Below are 15,492 nucleotides of genomic sequence, written 5' to 3'. Positions count from 1 at the left end.
GAATAGACTCTGCTGTGGAAGCAGGGCTCCATTGTGTATTATATTAGAGAGACTCAGCATTTGATAAAAGCTATATTTTCTGGCCACCAAGAGAAAGGGATGTTGTTTTAGCCATGTTATCTATACAGGATCACCATCAGGTATTGGTGCTCACTGACCATTTGTTACTTATGAATTTTTTTTTTTTTTTATATGACCTCACCAGTCTCACTGATCCCTTTTTACAGGGTCTCTAAGACTGGTGAGAGAAAGGGAGAAAGATGTTGAATATTCTTGGATTAGGGATTTCTTCACAACATAGTGGACTCTGCTACAAATACCCAATGTCCAGACAGTAGTATTAAACCTGATAACCAGCTAAGAATAGGTAGGGTCCATTTGATGGATTTATGCCCTGTTCCCTTGCAATTGTACTCAAAATCCTCTTGTTGACCTGAGGTTAAAAAATACTTGCCAACTGTGGGAGGAGATTGAACCTGCGTTTGCTTCCCTCGTTATAAAAGTGAACCACATCAGCACACTCGAGTTTATCGGAAAAAATTGCTAAATCATGATTACAAGATTTTATTGAAGCATCCCCCACCTCCTCCTGTTGCATTCCTTACCTCAGGAATCTTTTGTTACAACTAAGTTACCACAAATATTCAGCCATCCATTCTGGATCTATTCTAATTATAAATTGCAATTATGATATTTCGATTATTAATTGTAATTGTAATATTTGTGTTACTATCTGACCCTCCCCACTTCCTATGTCTTTACAGAAAGTTTCACTTCAGTTCTATTGTGTTTCTCAAATTAGGTCAATCAAATAAGCCAAGTAGAGCAATCTAGGTATTACCAGCAAAATGTCTTGATAATAATAATAATAATAATAATAATAGTTTCAGATTTTTCCACAAAGACAGCAATTTTGGGGGAGGGAGTAAGTCGGTTACATCGACCCCCAGTGTTTCACTGGTACTTAATTTATCGACCCCGAAAGGATGAAAAGCAAAGTTGACCTCGGTGGAATAATAATACAAATAGAGTTACGGTTGGTTATGATTAACACTCATGATGATAGATGATATGGTATTGATAATCGAGTTTCGTATCGTTTGTGGGTGGGTTGCTTGTGTGACACAAGTTGATGTAATCATGGTTTTAGATTTAAATTCATGAACTGAATATCTGTTACTCACTATAGCAGCAGCAGTAGTAGTAGTACACTAAAGAGATGCCTTGACCGAGAGGGAGAAGAGTTGAGGAGGGGGTGAGGTGGCTTCGGACCAGGTACTGAGAAATTGAAGTGTGATTAAGGAAGGGACAGGGGCAAGTTTGTTGTGGAGGAAATATATGGTTACCCCACATTATCTAAGGGTGGGTGGAAGTAAATGGGGTGGAACTGGAAAAAGATAAAGAGGGTGGTGATGAGGTGTTGTCATGATGGACAGAAGAACAGGAAGTGAGAGGATTAGGGTTGAGAGAGTGATGAGGGGGGGTGAATGCACGTGTGTGTGTGTGTGTGTTGATGTAAGTCAGCGTATTTGCCTTAAAAGTATTTATATTGATAAAGGGAGGCAATTCTGTCAAAACCAAGCTGACTCTTTGTCTGTAGCAGGCGTCATGGGTCGGCGACAAAAAAAAAATTGAGTAAAAGTGTTGATAGTGGTTGATGCTTTAGTAGGAAATGAATAAAAGACTGACCAACACCAAGAACAACAAACATCTGTCCTGGATGTACGAAGTCTACAGACATTTAGTGTACTCTTACTGTAAATCACATGTAACAAGAGTGTTACAGGTGGTGCCCTCTGCCGAATCCATTTAGATAATGGCCTTCAAAATAAAATGCAAACTTCACTGAAACATTGGTAAAATGAAACAAAACTTGGATCTTTTCGGTTTGGACGTCAGTTTTTTCTAACGGTGTCATATGAAATTGTCACCCATAATTATGACTCTAGTCTCAATCTATTGCATTTCAATCTGTTTTAGGGTTGGGGGGAAGGGTATCTTTTTTTCTTCACAAATGTAAATAAACCCAATCTGTTTCTTAAACGAGGGACATATTCATACGGCACAGAATGTTTTCACCTCAATACACGGTCATTGATTGGTTGAAATTGCCGAAATGCAAGAAATCAAAGACCAAATATCTTACAAACTATAGAATTTTCTCAATAAAGCCAAGAGAAAAAGATGTTTTATAAACACAATCTACCAGTATACGGAGTTTAAAATTTTTTAATTACCTAGAAATTTTGTTAAAAACTGCCGTTCAAACCGAAAAGATCCCAATACTTAGAAAGTATTGTTACACTTGTATTACGTAGCCATGATATGTGACCACCATTTACTAGCATCAGAAAAGGGATGGCATTGTTTAAAGTATATGAAAGAATATACAGAGATTTATAACAAATAATAAGGTCTCAAAGAATAGAAATAATTGCCATCACAGTCCAAGTCTACATCATTAATTATAATTAATTATAATAGATTGCAAGATGAATGAATTCAAGGTGTTCGGAAAACTAAGGAAAGAATCGTCACAAATTACGAATGGACCAGCCTAAAGCTGATATAGGTAGGCTTTATCGACTGTTCATAGAAGGGAGAGAGAGAGAACGGTCTTGATACAACTGTAGGATTAGTATTAAGTAGGTTTAGACGTGTTCTGAGAATCAAGCAATTGTAAATGGATTTGGTAACTTGTGAAAGAAATCTCAAATTATTTTTCATTACTTATAAGAAAACAGAATTAATAAATTAGAAACGAATTAACACAGGAAAAAAATATTTAGATAATGAGAAACTATGTGAATAGTTTTAAATACCTCAGCTTTACATAAAATTTTCCATATCTTGTTTGTCAGAATCACTGAATACAGCAGAGAATCTTCATAGTTCTTCATTAGTTTATGATCAACATTAGAACTGTCAATATCTGCTGTTATTATAAAGGCGGTGAGCTGGCAGAATCGTTAGCATGCTGGACATAATGCTTAGTGGTATTTCGCCCATCGCTACGTTCTGAGTTCAAATTCCACTGAGGTCGACTTCGCCCTTTCACCCTTTTGGGGGTCGATAAATTAAGTATCACTGATGTAATCGACTTTTCCCCCTTCTCTGAAATTTCAGGCCTTGTGCCTATAGAGTAGGGAGGATTATTAAGGCAGTGAGGCTGGGCGAAATGCTTGGCTGCATTTCGTCCCTTTTTACGTTCTGAGTTCAAATGCTGCCATGGTCACCTTTGTCTGTCATTCATTTTTGGGGTTCATTAAAATAGGGTACCAGCTAAACACCGGGGTCAATGTAATCGACTTACCCCAACTCCCTTGAAGTTGCTGGCCTTGTGCCAGAATTTGAAATCAATATCCGTTGTTATCTTATCTCTTACATGATATCATATTGAAATGTTTTATTATTTATTTTTTTTATGTTTTAATATGAAGGAGTACCTTGACGCGCCAAGAGCCTGCCAGTATGCTGGCTCGAATGTTCTCTGACCAATCAGGTAGGCACTGTTTACTGTCCATGCCATGCATTTCATTGTTCTCTGCATTTATCACACAAATGCACTTCGTTTCTCTATGTTTTTCTTGTTCCTCATGTGAATATGATCTGGACATTAATTATATTAATTACATTAATTACATTGATTACATATGTGTTGTCGTATTTCTGATGTGACACTCACTTTGAATATTGGAATATGGGCCGTGAATGCACTTCACTTTAATTTAATTCATCATTAGTATACACTAATTAATGATTCGTTACTAGCATACCCGTGTCATCAAAAATGCTGACAGTCTTATTAATGATAGAAAATGGCACATGAACACAATGGGGGATCTAGTACATATATATGTCAGAAATCTTGTAAATATATTATGTCCATGCACTGACCTGAAGCACTTGAAGAATCAGCCAAAAGTGTTTTTATTCCCTCTCTCTTTATTTTCTCATGTTCCTTTCTCTTGCAGGGTGGAGGCTCAAAACGTAAAAGACTTTCTCATCTTCCCGAGTGTTAAACTAATACACCTGTTTGTTGTTTAGACACCTGTCCTTGTCTTTTGTTTTCCTGTAAATTTCATCATCATCATATATATATATATATATATATATATATATAACATCATCATCATCATCATCATCATCATCGTTTAACGTCCACTTTCCGTGCTAGCATGGGTTGGATGGTTCGACCGGGGTCTGGGAAGCCAGGAGGCTGCACCAGGCTCCAGTCTGATCTGGCAGTGTTTCTACAGCTGGATGCCCATCCTAACGCCAACCACTGTGAGTGTAGTGGGTGCTTTTTACGTGCCACCAGCAGAGGTGCCAGGGGAGGCTGGCAGCAGCCACGATCAGTTGGTGCTCTTTATATATATATATATATATATATATATATATATATATATATATTATATATATATATATATATGAAGTTTGTAGGTACATGGTAGTTTGTTATGCAAACATGGAGCATACTGAATGTTTTTATAAGTCAGTAGCATGCCCCTTCTGCATCAGCAGAGTTTGTTACATTATTTTGCTGAGATTGTTTCTACAGATATTCTACAGAATCTATGGCCAGCCCTGATTATTACTAAAATGTTTCATATCGAGACATCAGGAGTAAATGAGCAATGAGATACACACACACACATGTATGTACATAGAAATACATAGAAGCTTACATTTATACATACATGGTAAAAAGTGAAAGGGGAGGTACAATGAACTTACTGACACAGAGCTATCAGGTTATTGCCTGATTATTATATATATATACATGTATACCTACACACACACACACACAGACACATAAATGTATATATATGCCATGATCTTTCCCTTCATTTGTCTCTGAAACTGTTGCTTGAATTTGTTTTCAAACCATTGACTCCAATGTTTTCACTTTATTTGGCAGAAGTTCCATGGAACAGCTCTGTTGATGCGAACGGGGCTTACCTCATCGATCGTAGTCCCACCTATTTTGAACCAATTCTCAACTACTTACGGCATGGACAACTCATCTTGGATAAAAATGTCAATCCAGAAGGTAAACCATTTTTAAAATGACTTTGTTTTGCTTTTTTAGTATTGTTTTGTCAATCTGTCAATTGTTTGTAGTTATGGGTACGTGAGGGAAGAATGTCACTCCTTTGCTTTTGGATTCAATCAAATACTAAACAGCATAGATTCTTGATTGATTGAAATCATCCTAGTCTCTTGGGGGTGGATCATAAGTACCAATGGTCTGAATGCATTGCTATTCAGAGGACAACCGTGTTCCAGAAAATCAAGGAGACTGACTCCCTTACCAGCCTATAAGTCACTCACCATTACGCTTGCATGTGTGTGGGTGTCTGTATGTGTATATGTATATGTGTATGGCTGAGTGGTATGAAGTTTGCTTCCCAACCACATGGCTCTGGGTTCAGTCCCATTGTGTGGCACCTTGGGCAAGTGCCTTCTACTATAGCCTTGGGCCAACCAAAGCCTTGTGAGTGGATTTGGCAAATGGAAAGTGAAAGAAGGCCATTGTGTGTGGATTAGTGATTAAGGTAATTGGCTCATGACTGTAAGGTCTTGAGTTCAATTCCTGGCTACGCGTTGTGTTCTTGGGCGAGGCACTTTACTTCATGTAGCTCCAGTCCACTCAGCTGGCAAAAATGAATTGTACCTGTAATTTCAAAGGGGCCAGCCTTGTCACATTCTGTATCAGGCTGAATCTCTCTGAGAACTACATTAAGGGTACATGTCTGTGGAATGCTCAGCCGCTTATACGTTAATTTCATGAATAGGCTGTTCTGTCGTTCAGATGAACTGAAACCCTTATTGTTGTAACTGATGCAGTGACAGTCATCATCATCATCATCATCATTTCGACAAAAAAATTCTTCAGGGTGGTGCTGCAGCATCGCTGTGGTCAAATGACTGAAACGAGCAAATGATAAAAGACACACAGACACTATTTGTCTATTCTATGTATTTTATTCTTTCCCAGCTTTTAACTGAACCTCGTGTTTCATTTAATATCCCCCCCCCCCCGGCAGCTCCACTAGTTTTTATCTACTGTTTGTTTTGTTATATCTTTTTACTTTCTGAGTTCAAATCCTGCCAGAGTTGGTCTCACCTATCATCTTTCTGGGACTGGTCGTTGCCATTGAGGAGGAGGGGGAGGAAGTGGTGGTGAGCTGAATGAATTCTTAACATGACATGCAGAATGCTTGGCAGCATTTTGCCCATCCTTATGTTCTGAGTTCAAATTCTGCCGAGGTCGACTTTGCTTTTCATTTTTTTTGGGGTCAATAAATTAAGTACCAATGAAACACTGGGGTCAATAGTTTCTTCCCACAAAATTTTAGGCCTTGTGCCTTTAGTAGAAAGGATCATTATGGCACATAAAAAGCATCATTCGAGCGTGGTCGATGTCAATACCTTTTTCTGTACTACCCACAAGAGGCTAAACACAGATGGGACAAACAAGAACAGACAAATGGATTAAGTCGATTATATCGACCCCAGTGTGTAACTGGTACTTATTTAATTGACCCCGAAAGGATGAAAGGCAAAGTTGACCTCGGCGGAATTTGAACTCAGAACGTAGCGACAGACGAAATACTCCTAAGCATTTCATCTGGCGTGCTAACGCTTCTCCCAGCTCGCCGTCGATGTCAATACCGCCTGACTGGCTCCCGTGCTAGTGGCATGTAAAAAGCACCATTTGAGCATGGTCGTTGCCAGTGCCGCCTGACTGGCTCCCATGCCGGTGGCACGTAAAAAGCACCCACTACACGCTTGGAGTGGTTGGCATTAGGAAGGGCATCCAGCTGTAGAAACTTTGATAAATCAGATTGGAGCCTGGTGCAGCCTTCTGGCTCACCAGTCCTCAGTCAAACCGTCCAACCCATGCTAGCATGGAAAGTGGAAGTTAAACGATTATTATTATCATTATTATTATTATTATTATTATTATTATTATTATTATTGCAGGTGTATTAGAAGAGGCTCGATTTTTTGGTCTGGATTATCTGGTTGGATTATTGGAAGAAATTATCGAGGTAAGGTTTTATATCTTTAATCTTCACAGTCCAGATTGGTGTAAGGCGGTGGGTGGGACTTCAACCTCAAACCTGCTTCTGTGAGAAATTACAAAACGGAACCCATTTGAGTGAGAGAATAAACAATATCAATCTCAAAGAAGCATTGCCAAACATATTCTCTTAGAATATTGGAAAGAATGACTCCGCTTGTATGACAGGGACACTCAGTTACAACTGTCATGTGATATCAAGATGCACGCACACACACATGCAGACATGTACACATGCACACACACATATGTGCACACATACACACACGTACACACGCACATATAGGATGGTTTTCTTTCAGTTAGTGTTTAGCAAGTCCTTTCACAAAGCCTTAGTCTGAGAGACTATTGTAGAAAACAGCCAAGGTAGCACACAGTGGAACTGAACTTGAAACCATTGGATTGGGAAGCAAACTTCTTAACCACATGCCTACAAACTGGGTAAACTGGGATTATATGTTTAAAGCTCCCTCGACCTATCACAGAATGGCCATGCTTCCAAAATGGCTGGGAAACTAGAAACCTGTTCTGCTAATTAACCGATGCTGGAATCATTGGTCACACATTCTCTAATCACTGTAATTACTCTAATGAGTAGAGGAAATTTAACCGTAAACATTTTTGCTGTAAGAAAATTCCCCTTTCGCACATAAAGCAGCGAGCTGGCAGACACGTTAGCACACCTGGTGAAATGCTTAGTGGTATTTTGTCTGTCTTTACGTTCTGAGTTCAAATTCCGCCGAGGTCGACTTTGCCTTTCATCCTTTCGGGAGTCGATAAATTAAGTACTAGTTGTGTACTGGGGTCGAACTATTCGACCCCCCCCCCAAAAAAAAAAAAAAAAAACTTTGGGCCTTGTGCCTAGAGTAGAAAAGATTATTAAAGGCAGGAGGCCAAAGAAGAACCAAACACACCCCTGGAATCCCAACTGGAAGAAGTGGGTATTTCTTGAAGTGGATGAGCAGTTTTTATTATACGATAGAAGTGAAGATGCTGCTGTTTGGAACACAAGTGGGGTTGCAAATAAGCCTTCTCACTGTTCATATGATAAATTTGTTTTCTGATGAATTTCCCTGCCATCTTTATTTTGATCTGTCAATGTATTTTGGTTGAGTGGTTAGATTGATTTTGTCATCATACTGTTGCAGGGTTTCAGTCCTACTGAAGATGAAATTGTGTAAATGGAAATTGGGACCCTTTTAAACTTTCTCGGTCTTGCATCTCTGTTCAAAATTGCTTGTTGTTGTTGTTGTTGTAGCGTGAAGCCCCTGCTGATGATTCGACCCCAATCAATCGACGTGAGTTTGTATTAAGGTTAATGTCTACATCAGCAAGGTCTGAACTACGATGCCAGGTGAGTAAACGCGTTTGTTGTTTAGCCCCAGGTCAGCCAGCATTGAGTAGATCTCTATAATCAATGCCATCCCAGCCATGACCACTTCAGCTTATTTTATTTTTCAGACACAGCATAGCTGAGACCCCATTATTCAAGGTGTTCCTTTATCTTTAAGACAGTAGGGTATGATTTAAGCTGATATTTTTAGCAGGTTGAGCGACATATAGAGGGTTCATTGTGTGGTTTTTATATTTTTGCTTCCATAATGTCCAATTGTGTCTCTTTCCTATTTGATGCTTGCATGGTTATTTAACTTGGCTTTTGCTGTGTTCCTTCATTCCCTGATGCAAACTACCGTAATGGCCCCTGTTTCTCCCAGCTCACTGGTTTCATACATCCACCTCTCAGGCACCTCTCACCCGCTTGTCTCTCCACCTTTCATCTCTCTTGGGGGTATAATACAATCTCCTTCTTTCCCCCCACACTAATCACTTTGCCCAATCCTTCTTCCCCATTGCAGGATGAGTTTTTTCCTGCTCCTGTCTTTCCTGGAGATGTTTACCTAAACAGAACACAAACCACATCAACCTCAACCAGTCTTGGAGTCCACAAAAGTCATGGTCTCTGACCCTTCCTCCACACTCAACAAATAAAGAACAATGGTCATGGTCTCTGACCCTTCCTCCACACTCAACAAATAAAGAACAAAAGTCATGGGCTCTGACCCTTCCTCTACACTCAACAAATAAAGAACAAAGGTCATGGGCTCTGACCCTTCCTCCACACTCAGCAAATAAAGAAGAAAGGTCATGGTCTCTGACCCTTCCTCCACACTCAGCAAATAAAGAACAAAGGTCATGGGCTTGACCCTTCCTCCACACTCAGCAAATAAAGAAGGAAAAAGGGACAGTTTTGTAAACCCTTTCTATATTTTCACGAGATTTTAGAAAACATTCTGTATTATTGTTTTCATTAAATTGTATTCAATTCTTTATCACCACACATACACACACACACACACACACACACATACATACTCGCTTATAGACACACACATACACGTAGACGAACTTATGTATATAATGTTGCAAAGTAGATAAGGCTTAATGGCTGTGAAATGGATGGACTTGATGCCTGCTCATATGTGTGTGAGTTCCATCCTCAGAATAAAGAAATAATGTGTGTGAGTTCCATCCTCAGTGAAGGCATTGTGTTGGGCAAGGCATATAAACCCTTCTCTCTTTGCCTGGCTAACAATACCAGACCCTGTTTCTACTTCACAACTGATTGCTTACCAATACGAATGGAACCCGGGAATTCCATTTGTTTCGATTTGTTAAAAACCTTCACATTTCTACAAGTAAAGGAAAACCAATGCCAAAGTAGCAGATCTCGTGTTGGGATGTTGCTGTGCGTCCCACGCAGCTGAGGTTTTCCAGTCATTGGGGTTTGGTTGGAAGAGCAGCACGTGTGTCTTTTTTTTTTTTTTTTTTTTTTTTTTTTGTAAGATAAAATTTCAAAGCCGATTTTGAGATAAAATTGTTTTGATTCAGCTGAGGCAGGATCCACTCCATTGTCTGCGTGGACTGGCAGACAGTCACCTGTATTGAGTGGTTCTTTTACAAAGATACGGTAGACTTTGGTCTTGCTCTAAAATGGTTGGCATTAAAGAGATATTCAGTTTGGCAGGACTGTATGATGATAATAATAATAATAATAGTAGTAGTAGTAGTAGTAGTAGTAGTAGTAGTAGTAATAATAATAATGATAATAATTATAATAATAATGAAATTATTGTGTATAGTGCTCAGGTGCACCACAACTCACCAAAGGTGCATGTATAGTACATAGAATTATGTACAAAAGTCAGGAAGGTAAACAGTGTATGAGTCATGATATACATGTGTGCATGTGTATGGAGTGGGGGATATCAGGTGTAGCGTTGGCGAATTTCAGGAAACATGGAGGTTTTAAAGGAAGCAATGTCTCGGCAACTAACAACTGATGCAGGTAGTTTGTTCCATGCTTCAGCAACTCCGAATGTGAAGAAATGTTTCCGAAAGTCATGGGAGCTTTGCTGTTTTCTGACTTTGTAGGCATGCCCACGTGTGTTAGACATATGGAATTCAAAATGGTGTTCAAGGTTGTCAGGATGGTTAATAATTTTGTGGGTGTTTGAAGAGTACAGAAAGGGGTCTCCTCTCCTTGCTGGGAGAAAGATGAAGAACATTGTTTAGTACTGAGACTGTAATTGTGTCCAAGGTATGTTTGGAATTGTTGCCATCTTTGCAGTGTGTGGAGGGTGACCATCATAGGGAGCTGAGGTTTTATCGGGATCACCATATTTGCTCAATAAGTTGTTAATACACGAAGGAAGTAATAGTCAATGGTAATAACCTGAAAACTGTCCAAGACTTTCACTTATTGAGAGACAGTCATGTTAAGCCTGAGCTGTCAAAGACAAGAACTGTATTTGTATCTACAACTATGGAACAGTTGTCAGGTTTCCACTCGAATTCAGCACAACATTTGCAGCACAGTAGTCTATTCTTTGGTATGTTGTTGAAACCTGGACATTTTCTAGGATTCCAGTGATGGAATTCCATGACTGCATCATAAAACACCTGCAATCATTCAGGTTATCAAGAATGAATGAATTACTAGGAAACCCAAGAAACTGACCCCATTTCAATTCTGTTTGGGTTCTTATTTTCTCTCTTTATTTCTCATCTCTTTCTCTCTTTTCTTTTTTCTTTCTTTCTTCCTCTCTTCATTTTCTTCTTAATTTCTCCCCCTCCCCCCACTCTTTATCTTTGTAATCTGTCTTTTCTATTTTCTCTTGCTATCTTTATTTCTTTTGACTTCACAGTTCAAACAATGTTCTTGCACCACAATTAATAGATTCCATTCTCTATTATGAAACTCATCTTATTAATCCAACGTCTTTCTCACTAAACAGATCTTAATAATAACCAATTACTAACTAAACATGTCTTAAATAACCTATTATTAATTAACATGTCTTAACCTAACACCTTACTGATTAAACCCATGTCTTAAAAAACTAACATTTTAGTAACTAAACACATACCTTAACCTGTTATTAATTAAATGCTGTGCAGAAGCAAATATCACATAGCAATTAGTAAATAATTAAAATGACTATTGTTATTTTGATGTTACCATGCATGTTATTAACTAAACTCATTAACATATTACATAGTAAACACGTTACTTAACAACTCTAACTAAACACTTATCTAACATATTACTACTTAAAATATGCTTGTGAAATATATTGCACTAAACATGTAGTACTTACCAAGCACTTGTCTTACTAATCTGATATATTACTAACTAAATACATATTACTTACCTAACTTTACTAAACAAGCTGATTTGTAATGCTACTAGCTAAACACATTATTTACCTACCTAACACTTAATTAAACATGTCTTACTTTCCTAGAATATCACTAACTAAACACATTACTTAACCTAACATGTTATGAACTAAACATGTTCAATAACACTGAATTTCATTTTCTTTCTTCCCATGTTTTTCCTTGATGGTGTTTTAATAACCAAAGTGAATTATTTGCTTACAGGGCCTCAACTTCCAGTCGGCAAACCTGTCGAAACTCGATCTACGGTCGGTAAATTTCAAGTATGCAATCCTTAGAAAGGCTAACCTATCTGGAGCCAACCTATCATTTTGTAACTTTGAAAGGTCTGACCTTTCTGGAGCCATCTTAGATGTAAGTTGTCATTGCTCCAACTAAACCTTCATTGAGTAGATTTGTGATAGAATGCATTCTAGCTGTGGCCATCCTGTCTTTTTTATTTTCAGGCATAATGTATCCAGGACGATAGTCTTTGGTGAGTTCTTCATTGTTATTAGACATCACGAATATCAGTTTGAAATACAACAGTCAACAGCACCCACTGAGTGTTCTCAAACTATCTATCAATTAAGTGTAGCTGTTTCATTTATTCTGCTAATGTCCTTGGGAAAAGCATGAACATCACAACTTCCATTTCTTCATCCCCCATTTAATCATAAAACATTGTTGCAATGTTTTTCTGTTCTTACATCTTTTTGCAAGCATAACAATGCATAACACATTTTATGTGTAAAAATTTTATTGTATGCATTTACAATATTTGTATTATACAGGGTTCATAAGGTATTTGAGGACATGCCTTTTTTGGGTCATTGCTGCATTTTTTGCTAACTCTGTATAATCTTTGTTTCAGAAAATAATAATTGCAGACTCTCAGCTTACTCAAGAAATGAAGAGGCATGCTGTTATTGTGGTTATAAAGGCTGAGCATAGTGATTTAGAAATATCTCAATTTTTAAAAGTTGCCAGACCTTTTGTCTACAGAGTTTGTAAGGAGTTAGAGACTGAAGATGGAAACGTATCACCAGTATCAAAGCATAAAATGCATTCTAAATGCTCTGAAATCATCAGAACACCTGAGTTTATCCAGCAAGTTCAATAGACCATTGATTATAATCCCAGAAAGTCCATGAGGTCAATTGCAAAAGATCTCCATGTGTCGGAAATGTTGTCCACGAAGATATCAGATATAAGTCTTATATGATGTGGAAAGGTCAATTTGTCAGGAAAAGCAAAGAAAATCACTACATCAGATCTAAAAGGTTCTTAAACAAACTGAAAAATCCAGCAGAAGAAGATATGATTTGGTTTTTCTCAAATGAGAAAAACTTCGGCCAAGATTAAAAGGTTAACAAAAGAAATGACAGATGGTTCTGTGCAGACCTTTCTGAACTTCCAAGTGTTATGCATACAAAATTTTCTGCAACTGTCATGGTTTTAAGGGTTGTCAGCAATGAAGGACATGTGATGCCTCTCTTACTTATTTCCACAGAGCCTTAGAGTTAATTCTGCTGCCTACATTGAGGTCCTGGAAATAATTGCCAAGCCTTGGATAGACACTGCATGCAATAGAAGGCCCTATGTGTTTCAGCAAGACTCCACACATGGCTCTAGTAACACAAATGGATGGCTGAAAATTTTCATGATCACATAACCCCTGATATTTGGCCTCCTAATTCCCCAAATCTCAATCCATTGGACTATTACACATGTGGAGCATTGTTGAGAGAGAGGTCAATGAACATGCCCATAACACCAAAGATTCTTTGAAAGCTGCCATAGTCAGAGTAATGTCCAAAATGAACCAGGACCACTTGATTTGAGCATGTAGATGATTTAGATCTCATATAGAAGCGATTGTTGAAGCTGAAGGTGGCTTTATTGAATAACATTATAGAAAAGAACATTTATTTTTATCCTCACAGCATTTTTTGATAAAGTTATTATATATGTTTTTTTTTTCTAAACATAATCTGTCCTCAAATATCTTACACTCCCTGTATATACACATTAAATTCCAATTAGATTGATCTCTGACTGTTATCCAGTATCTTATTCCTAGATGTCTACATTGTCCCAGACTAGTTCACTACACTACAATAGTGAAATTCTTATGGGAATCACAGTCTAGTTTTGTATGCAGACCCTGGAGTAAGTCAGCTGATGGTGTTCTCAGAATCAATTTAAATATAGTGAAAATGTAAATATATGGTAGCAAATAGTCACTTAGTAAATATTCACTGCAGAAAATACATCGCTGTAGTATTTATCATTGGTTTCAAATTTCAGCATAAGGACCACAATTTTGGGAGACGGGTTCTTACTTAATTGACTCTGAAAGGATGAAAAGCAAAGTCAATCTCATTGGAATTTGAACTCCAAATGTGAAGATGGACGAAATGCTGCTAAGCATGTTGCCACGTGTGCTGACAATTCCACCAGCTTGATGCCTTACCATTGTGTAATATCAGCGCTATGAATACATTAGTAAAAAATATACTGTAGTAAATGAATGACGGTAGCATAAGAGGAAGACTGTAGATATTGCAAATAAACACTAAAAATCATCGTCATCGTTTAACGTCTGCTTTCCATGCTAGCATGGGTTGGACGATTTTGACTGAAGGCTGGCGAGCCAGATGGCTGCACCAGGCTCCAATCTTGATCTGGCATGGTTTCTACAGCTGGATGCCCTTCCTAATGCCAACCATTCCGAGAGTGTAGTGGGTGCTTTTTACATGCCACCTGTACGGGGGCCAGTCAGGCGGTACTGGCAATGATCTCGTTCGAATCTTTTTACACGTTCCACTGGCACAGGTGCCAGTGAAGCGACGTTGGTAGCGATCACGCTCGAATGGTGTCCTTGTACGTGCCATGGGTACGGAAGCCAGTTGGCTGCTCTGGCGACGATCATGCTCGGATGGTGCTCTTGGCACCCTCCTAGCACAGGCATAAGTGCCAGTAAGGCGACGCTGGTAACGGAGGTTAATAATCCAGAAATATATAAAATCTTCTAAACTTGTCTCTGCCGTTTGGGTGAAGATATCTCATGAGATTGACCAGACTGTCTGATGTTATACATCACTGCTCACAGTGTGATTTGCATTGTTTTTAAACTTTTGAATGATGTCATCCTTCTGGTTAGGCAAGCAGGCCAAATTTTTCCCCTTATTGGAAGGTTAGCTCATCATAGGGTGGCATGTTTACAGCTTAGTGGACTGGAGCAACATGAATGAAGTATTTTGGCTAAGAACACAGCATACTGCCTGGTCCAGAGATTGAACCCATGATCTAGCAATTGTGAGTGCAACACCCTAACCACTAAGCCACATGCCTTCACAAACACACACACACACACGCGCGTGCATGTGTGTGTGTGTGTATGTGTGTTTTTTTATTTACTAGATATATTTATTGAAGTGTTTATTTCCATGTACTGCAGCTGCTGCTTGCTGCAACTATTTGCTCCAAGTCTATGGATTGTTGCTTTCTTCTTGTAGTGTGCCAACTTACAAGGAATCAAAATGGTTTGTGCCAATCTGGAAGGTTCCAGCTTGTGTAGTTGCAACTTTGAAGACCCTGCTGGTCACCAAGCTAATATGGAAGGTAAGGCAGTAAGACATACATACATACATATGTATTGGGTCATCCCATAAATAATG

General features: G+C 38.5%; 1 protein-coding gene across 1 annotated transcript in view; it reads left to right on the top strand.

The window, feature by feature from the left end:
- LOC115219217 (BTB/POZ domain-containing protein KCTD9) overlaps positions 1 to 15,492 on the top strand; it is a 57,718-nt gene that overhangs the window by 36,602 nt on the left and 5,624 nt on the right. Inside the window, exons 5-10 of the mRNA XM_029789351.2 lie at positions 3,441 to 3,502; positions 4,922 to 5,053; positions 6,991 to 7,058; positions 8,349 to 8,444; positions 12,035 to 12,184; positions 15,331 to 15,436. Of these exons, the coding sequence (XP_029645211.1) occupies positions 3,441 to 3,502; positions 4,922 to 5,053; positions 6,991 to 7,058; positions 8,349 to 8,444; positions 12,035 to 12,184; positions 15,331 to 15,436 (614 nt within the window). The remainder of the gene's footprint in view (positions 1 to 3,440; positions 3,503 to 4,921; positions 5,054 to 6,990; positions 7,059 to 8,348; positions 8,445 to 12,034; positions 12,185 to 15,330; positions 15,437 to 15,492) is intronic.

The sequence above is a fragment of the Octopus sinensis genome, linkage group LG14 (assembly GCF_006345805.1).
Source record: "Octopus sinensis linkage group LG14, ASM634580v1, whole genome shotgun sequence".
In the NCBI taxonomy this organism is placed as follows: Eukaryota; Metazoa; Mollusca; class Cephalopoda; order Octopoda; family Octopodidae; genus Octopus; species Octopus sinensis.
Note: the sequence above shows the minus strand (reverse complement) of the source record. Positions and strands in the feature narration are given on the sequence as shown.